Raw genomic sequence first — 13,694 nt, 5'->3', positions numbered from 1 at the left:
CAACACATCCACCACATGGACCCTCAACACTGGGGCCCCTCCGTGTTGTGTACTTAGTCCCCTCCTGTACTCCCTGTTCACCCACGACTGCATGGCTCCAACACCATCCTTACGTTTGCTGATGATACGACGGTGGCCTGATCCCCGAAGACGATAACATAGCCTATAGGAAGGAAGTCAGTGACCTGGCAGTGTGGTGCCAGGGCTACAACCTCTCCCTCAACTCAACAAGACAAAGGAGCTAATTGTGGACTAATAGAAATGGAGGGCGGAGCACGCCCCCATCCACATTGACAGGGCTGTAGTGGTGTGGCTCGAGAGCTCTTTTGATTCATCACATACGCTGCTGCTACTGTTTATTATCTATCCTGTTGCCTAGTCACTTTAACCCTACCCATACAGTGCCTTCAGAAAGTATTTACACCCCTTTACTTTTTCCACATTTAGTTGTGATACAGACTGAATTTAAAATGGATTCAATTGAGATTTTTTTGTCACACAATACCCCACAATGTCAAAGTGGAATTATGTTTTTGAAATGTTTGCTAATTAAATAAAAAGGAAAAGCTGAAATGTCTCAACCCCTTTGTTATGGCGAGCATAAAAAAAAGTTTGGGAGTAAAAATGTGCTTAACAAATCATATAATAAGTTGCATGGACTCTGTGTGCAATAATAGTGTTGAACATGATTTTTGGAGGACTATCTCTGTACCCCAAACATACAATTATCTGTAAGTTTCCTTAATCGAGCATTGAATTTCAAACGCAGAGACAGAGTTTTCCAACCAATGCCTTGCAAAGAAGGGCATCTATTGGTAGATTAATGATACCAGTCCATCCATTACCACAAGCCCGTTCTCCCCAATTAAGGTGCCACCAGCCTCCTGTGGCAATACACCCAGTCACTACAAAGATACAGGCGTCCTTCCTAACTCAGTTGCCGGAGAGGATAGAAACCGTTGAGGGATTTCACCATGAGGCCAATGGTAACTTTCAAACAGCTACAGAGTTTAATGGCTACTCGTAATTACAGGAGGCCTGTACAGAATAAAACATATTCCAAATCCAGCATAACACATCCATATTTTCAAGCACATTGGTGGTTACATCATATTATGGGTATGCTTGTAATAATTAAGGACAGGGGAGTTTTTCAGAATAAAGTTAAGCAGAGGTAAAATCCTAGAGGAAAACCTGGTTCAGTCTGCTTTCAACCAGACACTGGGAGATTAATTCACCTTACAGCGGGACAATAATTTAAAACACAAAGCCAAATCTACACTGGAGATGCTTACCAAGAAGACAGTAAATGTTCCTGAGTGGCCGAGTTAAAGTTTTGATTTAAATCTACTTGTAAATCTATGGCAAGACCTGAAAACGGTTGTCTAGAAATTATCAACAATCAATTTGATTGGCAAACGTTGCACAAAGATTTTAGAGACTCACCCAGAAAGACTCAGCTGTAATTGCTGCCAAAAAGCGTTTTTACAAAGTATTGGGAGTGTGAATATTTATGTAAATATTTTATGTATTTCATTTTCAATACATTTTCCAACATTTCTAACAACAAATGTTCACTTCGTCATTATAGGCTATAGAGTGTACATGGGTGAGAAAAATGTCTCCCATTTTGAATTCAGGCTGTAAAAACAAAACATGGAGTAAGTCAAGCACAGGAGGTTGGTGGCACCTTAATTGGGGAGGATGGGCTCATGGTAGTGGCTGAAGCAGAATGGTATTGTAACAAGTGCGCTAAGAGTCGGGAAGATAGTTCAGGGAGTGAGTGTTTCAATAAATAAACCGCAACTAAATACAAAACAAGAACCACAAACATTTTTTTTACCTTTATTTACCAGTTAAGAACAAATTGTTATTTTCAATGACGGCCTAGGAACAGTGGGTTAACTGCCTGTTCAGGGGCAGAACGACAGATTAGTACCTTGTCAGCTCGGGGGTTTGAACTTGCAACCTTCCGGTTACTAGTCCAACGCTCTAACCACTAGGCTACCCTGCCACATGACACTGGAACAGAAACAGTGATGCCTGGGAAAGGAACCAAAGGGAGTGACATATATAGGGAAGGTAATCAGGGAAGTGATTGAGTCCAGGTGATTGAGTCCCACCTTTATTTAACCAGGTAGGCCAGTTGAGAACAAGTTCTCATTTACAACCGCGACCTGGCCAAGATAAAGCAAAGCAGTGCGACACAAACAACAACACAGAGTTACACATGGAATAAACCAACGTACAGTCAATAACACAACAGAAAAGTCTATATACAGTGTGTGCAAATGAGGTAAGATTAGGGAGGTACGGCAATAACGTATTGGCGAAGTAATTACAATTTAGCAATTAGGCACTGGAGTGATAGATGGTGATGATGATGCGCAGGTGTGCGTAACGATGGTGACAGGTGTGGGCCATAACGAGCAGCCTGGTGACGTAGAGGCCGGATAGGGAGCACACGTGACAGGTATCAAATACATTCCATTCGCTCCATTCCAGCATTTTATTATGAGCCGTTCACCCCTCAGCAGCCTCCACTGAAGTCACGGGGTAAGAATACTTTCTGAAGGCACTGTATGTACCTCAATTACATCGACTCGGTACTGCTAACCCGTGTATAAACAAGTTATCATTCATTACTCATTGGGTATTTATTCCTTGCGTTATTATTTTTCTCTTAGTTTTCTTTTTTTTCTCTCTCTAATGTTCGGTAGGGCCAAGTAAGGATTCCTCTGTTGTCTACACCTGTTGTTTACGAAGCATGTGACATAACATTTGATTTAATTTTGGATTTGGTTGTCAACACAACCAAATATCAACATTTGTGGGATATGTACTGTATCTTCTGCTTGGATAGTTCCATCTGTGCCACTGACTCAGTCTGGCTTTAATTCCATTTTGTATACAAATGAATATTTAATATGTTGGATTTATGTCTCTATCTCAACCAAAAATCTAAGTTAATAACACCTTATACTCATGGGAATTAGCCTATAGGGATACACTGAAATGTTTCTTATGAAACGCACAAGCATGGTAGCAATTGAAAATGAAGTTTGACGATTATGTGAAAATTTATTAGACCAAAGTTCAATACACAACAGTTCACCTGACACAAGACTGAAACCAAACATTACACTTTAATGTGCATTTGAAATGTACTGTACTTTTTGTTCATTTACAAAATCGGTAAATATTCTGTAACATGATAAGAATGTTCTTGGAAAATTGGGGGTAGGTGCAACATGAGACAAAATGTTTAAGGGTTTCAGTGAGATCTAACTGGTGTATCCAAGTGGTCACACACCTCTTCAAAGTGTGCACAGTTCCTAAATAATTTCAATGCACTTTTATGATTCAAAGAAGAGTCTTCAACTATTAGGTGGTTTTCTGAGCTCTCCTTGCTGTGCCGTTGAGGAACTAAAGAAAACACTTTTATTCTTTTAAACACAGCTCTGCATCCCCGCCTTTTACACAATTACTGTTGAAAAAAAACAGTCCATTAGAAATTGCATTCTGGATCAGGGCATAGTTTGAAAGCTCGTTCTATTGCCAACATCCCAGAAAACGTGTCCTGAGGACATTCGGCAATGTTCCCATTAGGTCCCTTAAGGGTTTTGACGCAAAGTTATCCCACTGATGTTCTGAAAACATTCTAAGAACGTTGCATGATGGTCCCAAGGGAATGTTCACTGTGGCACCTTATTGAAATTTCCTGTAAATTACCAGGATGTTACTGAGGACCCTGTCATGACCTTTTTATAGGACATTCTCAGGACTTTAATTTTACTAGTCCTCTAGACGTCGCGTGATGGTCCCAGGGGAACGTTCTTTGGGAGACCTTTGTCTAGTTCCCTGTACATTTCCTGGACATCACTGAAGACCACGCCAGGACCTTTTTAGGGACGTTCTCAGGACTTTCATTTTACTAGTCCTTGGGACGTCACGTGATGGTCCTAAGGGAACGTTCTCTGGGAGACCTTTTTATAGTTCCCGCTTTGTCCCCTGAACATTCTTGTGACGTTGTGTCATGGTCCCCTGGAGGTTTTGTCTCTTTCCTGGTTTGTCCCGGGGGTGACTAGAGGACGTTCTTGGGATGTTGTTTAATGGTCCCCTGAATGGTCTTGGGCCTTTTCATGGTCACCTCAAGGTTTTGTGTAGTTCACGGTTTGTCCCGGTGATGTCCCCAATGATGGTTTTAGGATGTTCTTGGGACATTGTGTAATGTTCCCCTGGAGGTTTTTGTCATGTGGTGGTCCTAGGTGTCCCCTACCATTTTATAAGTAATGAAATGGTATGGGGGGGTTTAACGTAAGTGGTACGCTGTTCAACTAAAATAGTGTTCATCTTTCATCAATGACAGTATGAATACATGATCACTTAGTACTGATTTTTCAATATGACCACACCTGGGATTTGGGGTATGCTTTTCTTAGTGCTGTGCCACAAAGTCTGTAAAATGTCAGAAGTCCCCTACATCATTACCTATAATACGTCTCTGCACTTAGCAGTGCAGCTTGCACTCTTTTGCTACACTACATGACCAAAGGTATGTGGAAACCTGCTTGTTGAACATCTCATTCCAAAATCATCAGCTTATGGAGTTGGTCCCTCCCTTTTCTGCTATAACAGCCTTCTGGGAAGGCTTTCCACTACATGTTGGAACATTGCTGAGCGGACTCACTTCCATTCAGCCACAAGCGCATTAGTGAGGTCTGATGTTGGATGATTAGGCCTGGCTCGCAGTCTGCGTTCCTATTTATCCCAAACGTATTCGATGGAGTTGAGGTCAGGGCTCTGTGCATTGCAGTCAAGTTCTTCCACACTGATCTTGACAAACTATTTCTGTATTCCTGTGCATTGTCATGCTGAAATAGGAAAGGGCCTTCCACAAAGTTAGAAGCACAGAATTGTCAAGAATGTAACTGTATGCTGTAGCATTAAGATTTGTCTTCACTGGAACTAAGTTGTCTAGCCCGAACCATGAAACAGCCCCAGACCATTATTCCTCCTGCACCAAACTTTACAGTTGGCACTATGCATTCGAGCAGGTAACATTCTCCTGGCATCCGCCAAACCAAGATTAGTCCGTCGGACTGCCAGATGGTGAATCTTGATTCATCACTCCAGAGAACGGGTTTCCACTGCTCCAGAGTCCAATGGTGGCGAGCTTTATACCACTCCAGTCGACACTTGGCATTGTGCATGGTGATCTTAGGCTGCTCGACCATGGAAAATAATTTCATAAAGCTCCCGACGAACAGTTATTGTGCTGACGTTGCTTCTAGAGGCAGTTTGGAACTTGGTTGTGAGTGTTGTGTGGCCTACCACTTCGTGGCTGAGCTGTTGTTGCTCCTAGAGGTTTCTACTTCACAGGGCAGAAATTTGACGAACTGTTGGAAAGGTGGCATCCTATGACTGTGCCACAGTGAAAGTCACTGAGCTCTTCAGTAAGGCCATTCTACTGCCAATGTTTGTCTATGGAGATTGCCTGGCGGTGTGCTCAATTTTATACACCTGTAAGCAACGATGTGTCTGAAATAGCCAAATCCAAAAATATAAGGGGTGTCCACATACTTTTGTGTGTGTGTAGATATTTATTTGTTAGTAATCTGACTATTCTCTCATTTGCTTTCATTAATGTATGTCAGCTGTGGTGTAAAGTACTTCAGTACAAATACTTTAAAGCACTGCTTATGCAGTTTTTTGGGGTATCTGTACTTTACTATTTAGATTTGACTACTTTTACTTCACTACATCCCGAAGGAAAATAATGTACTTTTTAATCCACACATTTTCCCTGACACCCAAAAGTACTCGTTACATTTTGAATGGCTAGCAGGACAGGAAAATGGTCAAATTCATGCACTTATCAAGAGACCATCCCTGGTCATCCCTATTGCCTCTGATGTGGTGGATTCACAAAACACAAATGCTTCGTTTGTAAATTGTTGGAGTGTGCCCTTGGCTATCCATAAATGAAAAAGCTAGAAAATGGTGCTGTCTGGTTTGCTTAATATAGAGCATGTTTTATTATTTTTACTTTCAATACTTAAGTATATATTTTTTTAGCTATTACATTTTGATACTTAAGTAGTTTTAAAACCACATACTTTTAGACTTTTACTCAAGTAGTAATTTACTGGGTGACTCACTTTTTACTTGAGTAATTTTCTATTAAGGTATCTTTACTCAAGTATGACAATTGGGTACTTTTTCCACCACTATATTTCAGTTAGTTTTCAGCATATTTGTCTAATGTTGGTGGGGCATATTATTCTCTTTTAATGTTACTCCTGAAACACTGTCTATGATACATTTATTTGTTTTTATTCAGTGTGTTTTAACAGAGCTGAGATTTACTTTGAAATGCAAAGTGTAGGAATAGGCCTACAGGTGAAATCTGTCAGTGATGGACATGGTGGTGTAGCAGGAAGATTGCCATGCTGTGAACCAAGAGATTGTGAGTTCAAATCCCAGGTAAGGACATGTAAACAAAGCTGGATCAGTGGTTCACCAATCAGGGCCTTGATAGTCTTGATGACAGTAACGAGGGGTGATGTGTACTGGGATGTGTGTGCCCTGGGTATAACTTGTTTAATTTTTTTTGGTGGGGGGGGGGGGAATGTTTCTTTGTAACCATCAGGTGACGTCCCTGGGACAAATCGAGAACTAGACAAAAACCTCCAGGGGGTCATGACAAAACATCCCAAGAATGTTCAGGGGCTATGATGACACAACATCCCAAGAAAGTCCTAAAAACCTCCCCAAGACAACCTGGGAACTATACAAAACCTCCAAGGGACTGAGACACAACATCCTGATGACTTTAGGTGACCATTTAGTGACGTCACAGGGACATCCTAATGACTCATTATTGTTTGCAGGGAAGACGAGCTAAATTCAAAAATACGATTTTTAGAGTGCTAGGCTTTCACAAGGCAATTCAGAGAAGCAGTTCATAATTTAGGTGCAAATAGAATGGAGTCATGAGAGAATTCAGATGCGTGGAAGTGGCGTAGGTGCGTATCAGTGTCCAAGTCTGAAATGTTCAAACCATATGGGCTACAGGGCTACAGAATAGGACTAAATCAAATTTTCTTCACCATACTACAAACAGGCTCATTCTGTTCAGGGAAACCTAGGGTATAACCCCATGCCATCTTGTAACTGTACATCAAACATAAGCGATCATAAACGTTGATATGCATTGTCGGAACTAGAAGCACAAGCATTTCGCTACACTCGCATTAACATCTGCTAACCATGTGTATGTGACAAATAAAATTTGATTTGATTTGGGACGTGCACATTTTGACTCGCAGGGGTTTGGCTTGCTTGTATGACATCAAAGTGGTATTTATTATAATCGTCAACGTCATCTTTCAAACTACATAGATTCCTCATAATTTACAACATTTTTCCTCACTCAGACAGCAAACATTTAACAAAAGTTGGCCAATTAACGGGAGGGATGGTAACTTCTTGTCATGAACGGTGCTCAAATTCAGAACTGCTGTCAGTCAAAACCCGTACAGAACTGTGAAGCGCAGAGCCTGAGCTCTGGCGTTACATATAGCATGTTACTGTGCTCCAATTTAGGAGTGAATTAGTGTCCAAGTCCGCCATTTTCAACCCATATATGGGCATGAGTGTAAAGGGCTACAGAATAGGAGTAAATAAAGTTTGACTTGATCCGGTCCTATTCTTTAACTTTGATTCTAGGTTGAGATGGCGACGTGAATCCAACATAAATGAATAATTTGTAGACAAACTGGATTTTGTTGACAACCAAACACAATTCAAAATCACTTTTGCAATAGAGTAAATAGCCTATTAACTTGTCGACAAGTTAACAAATGACAGGCTGTTGGATTCAGGTCTCCAACTAAACCAAACATAAAAGTTGAAGAATAGGATCAAGCCAGTGGCTCAGATGAAACTATCCAAGCATTATATATCCTTTAAAGGTCCATTGCAGTCAAAAAATAGATGTATCTTTCCACACTATGAGGTTGGAATAATAGTGTGAAATTATGAAAAGGATTCATGATAATACCCTTTTAGTGTAAGAGCTGTTTGAAATTACATCCTGAAATTTCAGCCTGTTTTGGTGGACAATAATAGCACATTTTTAGTTTTCCCCTCTCCACTCAGACCACTCCCATACAATCCTAACAAAATTATTGATTGAGAAATTGCTTTCTTTCTATGAAGATATTTTTGTTTCTTTTTGACCATTTTAATTGTTTTAAATCGCAGTAAGGTACTTAATTGTTACCAATAAATTATTTTATATTGAGATGAAAACAGCTACATTGAGCCTTTAAATGTTTATCTGATTGTGTTGTCAACCAAAATAATATTTTTGTAATATATTTTAGAAGCTAATGTAACATTAATTACTCAACCTTAAAAATAAGTAACACATCCACGGCTACATTGAGGCCTACTGTCTTTAAATATATTTTTATGTAGTCATTGACAGCATGCTTGTTCAAGATAGCATGCAAAGGTCACAGGTCTGTCGATCTTCCCAATTGCTGTAATAATCTGAACAGCATTGATCACTTGCCCCATGTACTTTTAATTTAATCTCAACTGCAATCCAGGTAATTTGGTTGTGCTATTAGATGAAGCACAGTGATAACACTAAGTTGTTGTATAAATAGAAAATATCTCACATTGTATTCCAATTTGAATGTTGTTGTGTTTTAAAATGGTTGAAAGCTCAGTGGTAACACCATTTAGATGACAACTAAACCAAAAACAGACATTTTATTCCGTTGAATATCAACCAAATACTACCCAAATTTCCAAGTTGAAATTGCCCAGTGGGTCGATACTTTAAACAGAATAAAATAATATCATGATTCTGTCCATATAGGCCTACATTAAAATGTATACAGCTAGGCTAGATGGAAAGTAATATAACATTGGAAAATGTAGGATCTAGATAGTTAGTTGGAGAAAGTACCTAAATCTACAATCAAGTCAAACTTTATTTGTCACATGCACCGAATAGAACAAGTGTAGACTTTACTGTGAAATGCTTACTTAAAAGCCCTAATCCAACAGTGCAGAAAATATTTACCAAATAAACTAAAGTAAAAAGTAACACAGTAAAATAACAACAACAAGGCTATATACAGGGGGGTACCTGTACCGAGTCAATGTGTGGGGTACAGGTTAGTTGAGGTAATCTGTACATGTTGGTGGGGTAAAGTGACTATGCATAGATAATAAACAGCGAGTAGCAGCTGTGTACAAAACAAATGGGGGGGGGGGGGTCGTCAATGTAAATGGTCCGGTAGCCATTTGATTAATTGTTCAGGAGTCTTATGGCTTGGGGGTAGAAGCTGTTAAGGAGCCTTTTGGTCCTAGACTTGGCGCTCCGTGCAGTAGCAGGGAGTAGCAAAGTTTGGATTATTGGATTCTACAAACAAGTACACTATGCATTAGACATTAGCACATAAAGGATCTACTATCTGAATAATGTACGTCATCCTTTAACATTTGATCCACTAGGTGACATGAATTCAATCTGTTTTGAAAGGGAGGAACAGTGCCAATTCTACCATATAGCCATAATGCTACTTGGCTGGTTTCCAGGACATAGATTAACCGTTTCCATTTGTTCACTCTCCTGCTAACAGTTGATTTAGTTCTGCAACTAATGAATAAGAGATTGTCAGGTAGATAGGATAATCTTCTTTTTAATTAAATCTTTTCTGGCTTTTGTGTTCCTTGATGAGGTGTTGGTAATGTGTCCATTCAGGAAAGGAAAGAAGGGGGGGTTTCTTTTATAGGAGGGGTAGGTACTCAATCAAGAGGAGCCTCCTTAAAACCACTGGTAGAAGGTGACAATGGACCGGTAGTCCAGTGCTAGTAACTCACTAGGTTAAGCTAGTTTTCTTACTCAGTTTTTTTGTGCCATTTATTGTTATCTCAAGTGTCTGCCTCCATTATCTCCTTCAACAAGTGGAGGCTCTTTTGCCACATTTTCATCTAGCTTCTCAGAGAGAAGCATGCTACAGAACATGTCAGGGGTGAGCAGTGGGCATACCAGGAGGCGAGAAGAGTTTAAGGTTGTGATAGTAGGTGATGGTGGATGTGGGAAAACCTCCCTACTCCAGGTTTGCACTAAAGGAGACTTTCCAGAGGTAAGACAACTGACAAAGCCAGCTAATCAGCTGGCTGCTTCTCTTCTCTATTTACACTTTTCAGGGAAAAGGCCATCTATTTACATTATTTATTCAGGTACTGTTACTCTGCATGTAGACAAATTACTGTGAGGAATGTAAGTGACAACACAATTTATATATGCACATGATGACAAAAAGAGCAAAGTTAACTTCAACCTTTTTAGCTACCATCTCTGAAATAACAATTTTTTTTAAAACTGGACTTGAAACTCAATTTTTGTCTATCTTTCAGAAATATGTACCATCTGTGTTTGAAAAATGTGTCGCCAACGTGAGGTACAGAGGCGCTGAGTTTCGTCTGAACATCTACGATACTGCAGGTCAGGTCTTACATATCCATGCTTTTGAGAGCACCAGTGCACTAACACTTGGCTGAACAGGTATCCTGAGTCTTTAGTGGGCGTGTAGTGCTCATAAGTAGTCAGAGCTACAGTATCTTAGAAATGCAGTAACAGACACCCTCTGGTTGTTAAAGAATCATAATGTACTTTAAGTGAGAGTGACTCAGGAGAGTCATAGATTTTAAATCAAGATAAAGGAATAACAGATGAGGCTGGCATTGATTTAAGTAGCCAACTAGTTTTTATTTTATTATTACATTTTTTGGCTATGCGATTTTCATGACAGATTAATAATACACATCCATCTATTTCAGGTCAAGAGGACTATGACCGATTACGCCCTCTGTCCTATCAGAGTGCCAACCTGATATTGATCTGCTATGATGTCACTTGCCCCTCAAGTTATGACAATTTGCTAATCAAGGTACTGCACTCTCTTCATACTTTACTGCTCTTCTGTCTGTTTCAGTCCACAGGAGGAAGAAACATTAACATACAGTGCCTTAAGTTTCATGACATCTACAACATAATTAATGTACCTGAAGATGGGTGACAATGTCAGCTGACAATCAGAAATATATTTGAATACTTGCTCAAGCAAGTATTTATCAGGTTCATGATAAATTTGTTTTGCAAAGTAGATGCAGTCACCCTCACAGGGATTATTCTATGGACTGTACAAAGATCCCACTGACTATACATGTATTTTCACTGCATGACATAGAATGTTTAGAATATCTAACTCTGTTTAGCATATCTTTCAGTGGTTCCCCGAGGTGCATCACTTCTGCCGTGGCGTGCCCATTATACTGGTAGGATGCAAAACAGACCTGCGGAAAGACAAGGTCTTGGCAAAGAAACTGTGGTCTTCAGGCGAGAACCCCATCACATACATCCAGGTAGAGATTTCCTACATAGCCTTATGTATAATTTATAGACATTGAATATACTGTATATCTGCCGTACAATTTACATATGTCATTAGTATTGGGTTTATTGAAAATGCAATACAAGTGGTTGAATTAGGGTGGTTTGTTGGGAAAGGTAGACTTTGATCAGAAGGGTTGAACCAAAAACACCTTCAAAAGATCAATAGCAGTGATGAGATTATGTTAATGACCGTAATGGCAATGCAAATCCCCACTCACCCCAAATCTGTGAGTGACAATCACAATTCTGAATCACCCTTTCTCCTGGACTAAATGTATTTATCTGACATTTTATTTTTGGCTAGTTCGTGTCAGGCAGGGAACCTTTTCATGTCATGCAATATATTCCATTTGAAATCAGAAACTCTCAACAGGAAGATTTAGCTCAGAATAGTAATGTTGTAATGTCTTGTTGGCGCCTCTCAGTTTAAAAATATCACTTTTCTTTTTTCCTCCATCTGAGCAGGGTGAAGAGACCAAAAGGAAGATCAACGCTGACCTCTACTTGGAGTGTTCAGCCAAATACAAGGAGAACGTGGAGGACATATTCAGAGAGGCTATCAAACGAGCCATTGCAGCAACACGGAAGGCAAAATGGAAAGGATTCTGTGCCTTTCTGTGATCCAAGAGATAATGCTATCCCCCACCGTGAGCTCCTGATAGACAGTGCTCTACCCTATACTCTCAGGGAAAACACAGATGACTCCTCCCTACGACAAGTCCTCTTACACTTTTGATGCTGCGTGTCCACTTCATTTTACCCTGTGCTAACCCACTTCCTTTGTGTGGTTTTCCTTCCTGCTAACTCTTGACATATCTTCTAAATGTATTTCTTTAAAAGAAATGGACAATGCCCTCAAGTTATAGACCCACAAATAAGGAAATTCCGTCTTCAACAATTTGAGCAGACATGAGCAGGACATTGCAAATAATTGAAGGTACCATTGTTTTCCATATTGATTCATTCAAAAGAAGGTTGACTCTTAACAGTAATTCAAAGTACATCTCGTATAAGTATTTAAAAAAAACTTTAATATGAATAAATTAAGCAACATAAGATGGATTTTCTTATTATTCTTTATTCAGTAGGCATAGGGTTGTTATGCATAACGATTGTCTAATAGAGGTCATATCAATCCAATCCTCTGCCCTTTGGAGTCTCACCACAATGTAACAGATTTACAGTATAAGACAATGATTTGGCACCAGACAATGCAGTGTAAACATAATTGTGTGGGGTTTCATAAGCCCCAGCCACTCAAAGACCTCTTACAAATATTGGCCTCAAATGGCATTTAAGGGGGATGTTACAATCATCAAACAGTATACACTGAGTGTACAAAACATTAAGGACTCCTTCCTAATATTGAATAGGGCCCCCCCCCCCCCCTCCCTTTTTTGCCCTCAGAACAGCCTCAATTTGTTGGGGCATGGACTCTACAAGGTGTCGAAAGTTGCGGGCTGACTCCAATATTTCCCAGTTGTGTCAAGTTGGCTGGATGTCCTTTGGTTGGTGGACCATACGAAAGAACACTTCACAATTGACTCATAAATTAAAAACAAGATCATGTGCCATTATTTGATGAAAGTAAATATGTGCACTTGGATCACATTAAAAGGTCGAAGACAAAGATCTGAATATATTGCCTCCATAAAAATGCATTTATTAATTTGCCCTCTAGTTTGAAGTATTTCCTTTAGAAGAAGCTACTTGTGATTTGTCATAAATGCAAAACAAACAGCTTTACAATCTCTAAGAAAAGTACTTCACATTGAAGGTGGTATTTCAGCCTGACATGAACTGGGAACCATATCCCAACCAACCTGTATAATAATGACATAATGTAGAGGAAAAGGTTAAACAAATACACTACCGTTCAAAAGTTTGGGGTCACTTAGAAAGAAAAGCACATTTTTGGTCCGTTAAAATAACATTAAAAAGATCAGAAATAGTGTAGTGTAGGCCAGCATCCCGGAGTCACCTCTTCGCAGTTGAGGCTGGTGTTTTGCGGGTACTATTTAATGAAGCTGCCAGTTGAGGACTTGTGAGGCATCGGTTTCTCAAACTAGACACCAATGTATTTGTCCTCTTGCTCAGTTGTGCATCGGGGGCCCCCTCTCTTCTATTCTGGTTAGACAATTTGCGCTGTTCTGTGATGGGAGTAGTACACAGCACTGTACAAGATCTTCAGTTCCTTGGCAATTTCTCACAT

The 13,694-nt window shown here is 39.8% G+C and overlaps 1 protein-coding gene across 1 annotated transcript; it reads left to right on the top strand.

Moving 5' to 3' along the window:
• The first annotated feature begins 2,518 nt into the window (after positions 1–2,518).
• Positions 2,519–12,686, top strand: LOC110535934 (rho-related GTP-binding protein RhoF). The gene is made up of 6 exons (XM_021621328.2): positions 2,519–2,556; positions 10,019–10,169; positions 10,444–10,531; positions 10,867–10,976; positions 11,317–11,451; positions 11,948–12,686. Exons 2-6 carry the CDS (start codon positions 10,035–10,037, stop codon positions 12,101–12,103), a joined length of 624 nt encoding a protein of 207 aa, XP_021477003.1. The 5' UTR covers positions 2,519–2,556; positions 10,019–10,034; the 3' UTR covers positions 12,104–12,686.
• The last annotated feature ends 1,008 nt before the right edge of the window (positions 12,687–13,694 follow it).

The sequence above is a fragment of the Oncorhynchus mykiss genome, chromosome 11, assembly GCF_013265735.2.
Source record: "Oncorhynchus mykiss isolate Arlee chromosome 11, USDA_OmykA_1.1, whole genome shotgun sequence".
NCBI lineage: Eukaryota > Metazoa > Chordata > Actinopteri > Salmoniformes > Salmonidae > Oncorhynchus > Oncorhynchus mykiss.
This window is presented reverse-complemented; position numbering and strand designations above follow the sequence as displayed.

Excerpts from the sequence above, each read along its gene's own strand:
- LOC110535934 (XM_021621328.2), top strand. The coding sequence starts at position 10,035 with ATGCTACAGAACATGTCAGGGGTGAGCAGTGGGCATACCAGGAGGCGA. Across the intron at positions 10,532-10,866 it reads GAACATCTACGATACTGCAG|GTCAAGAGGACTATGACCGA; the intron begins GTCAGGTCTTAC and ends CATCTATTTCAG. Across the intron at positions 11,452-11,947 it reads ACCCCATCACATACATCCAG|GGTGAAGAGACCAAAAGGAA; the intron begins GTAGAGATTTCC and ends CCATCTGAGCAG.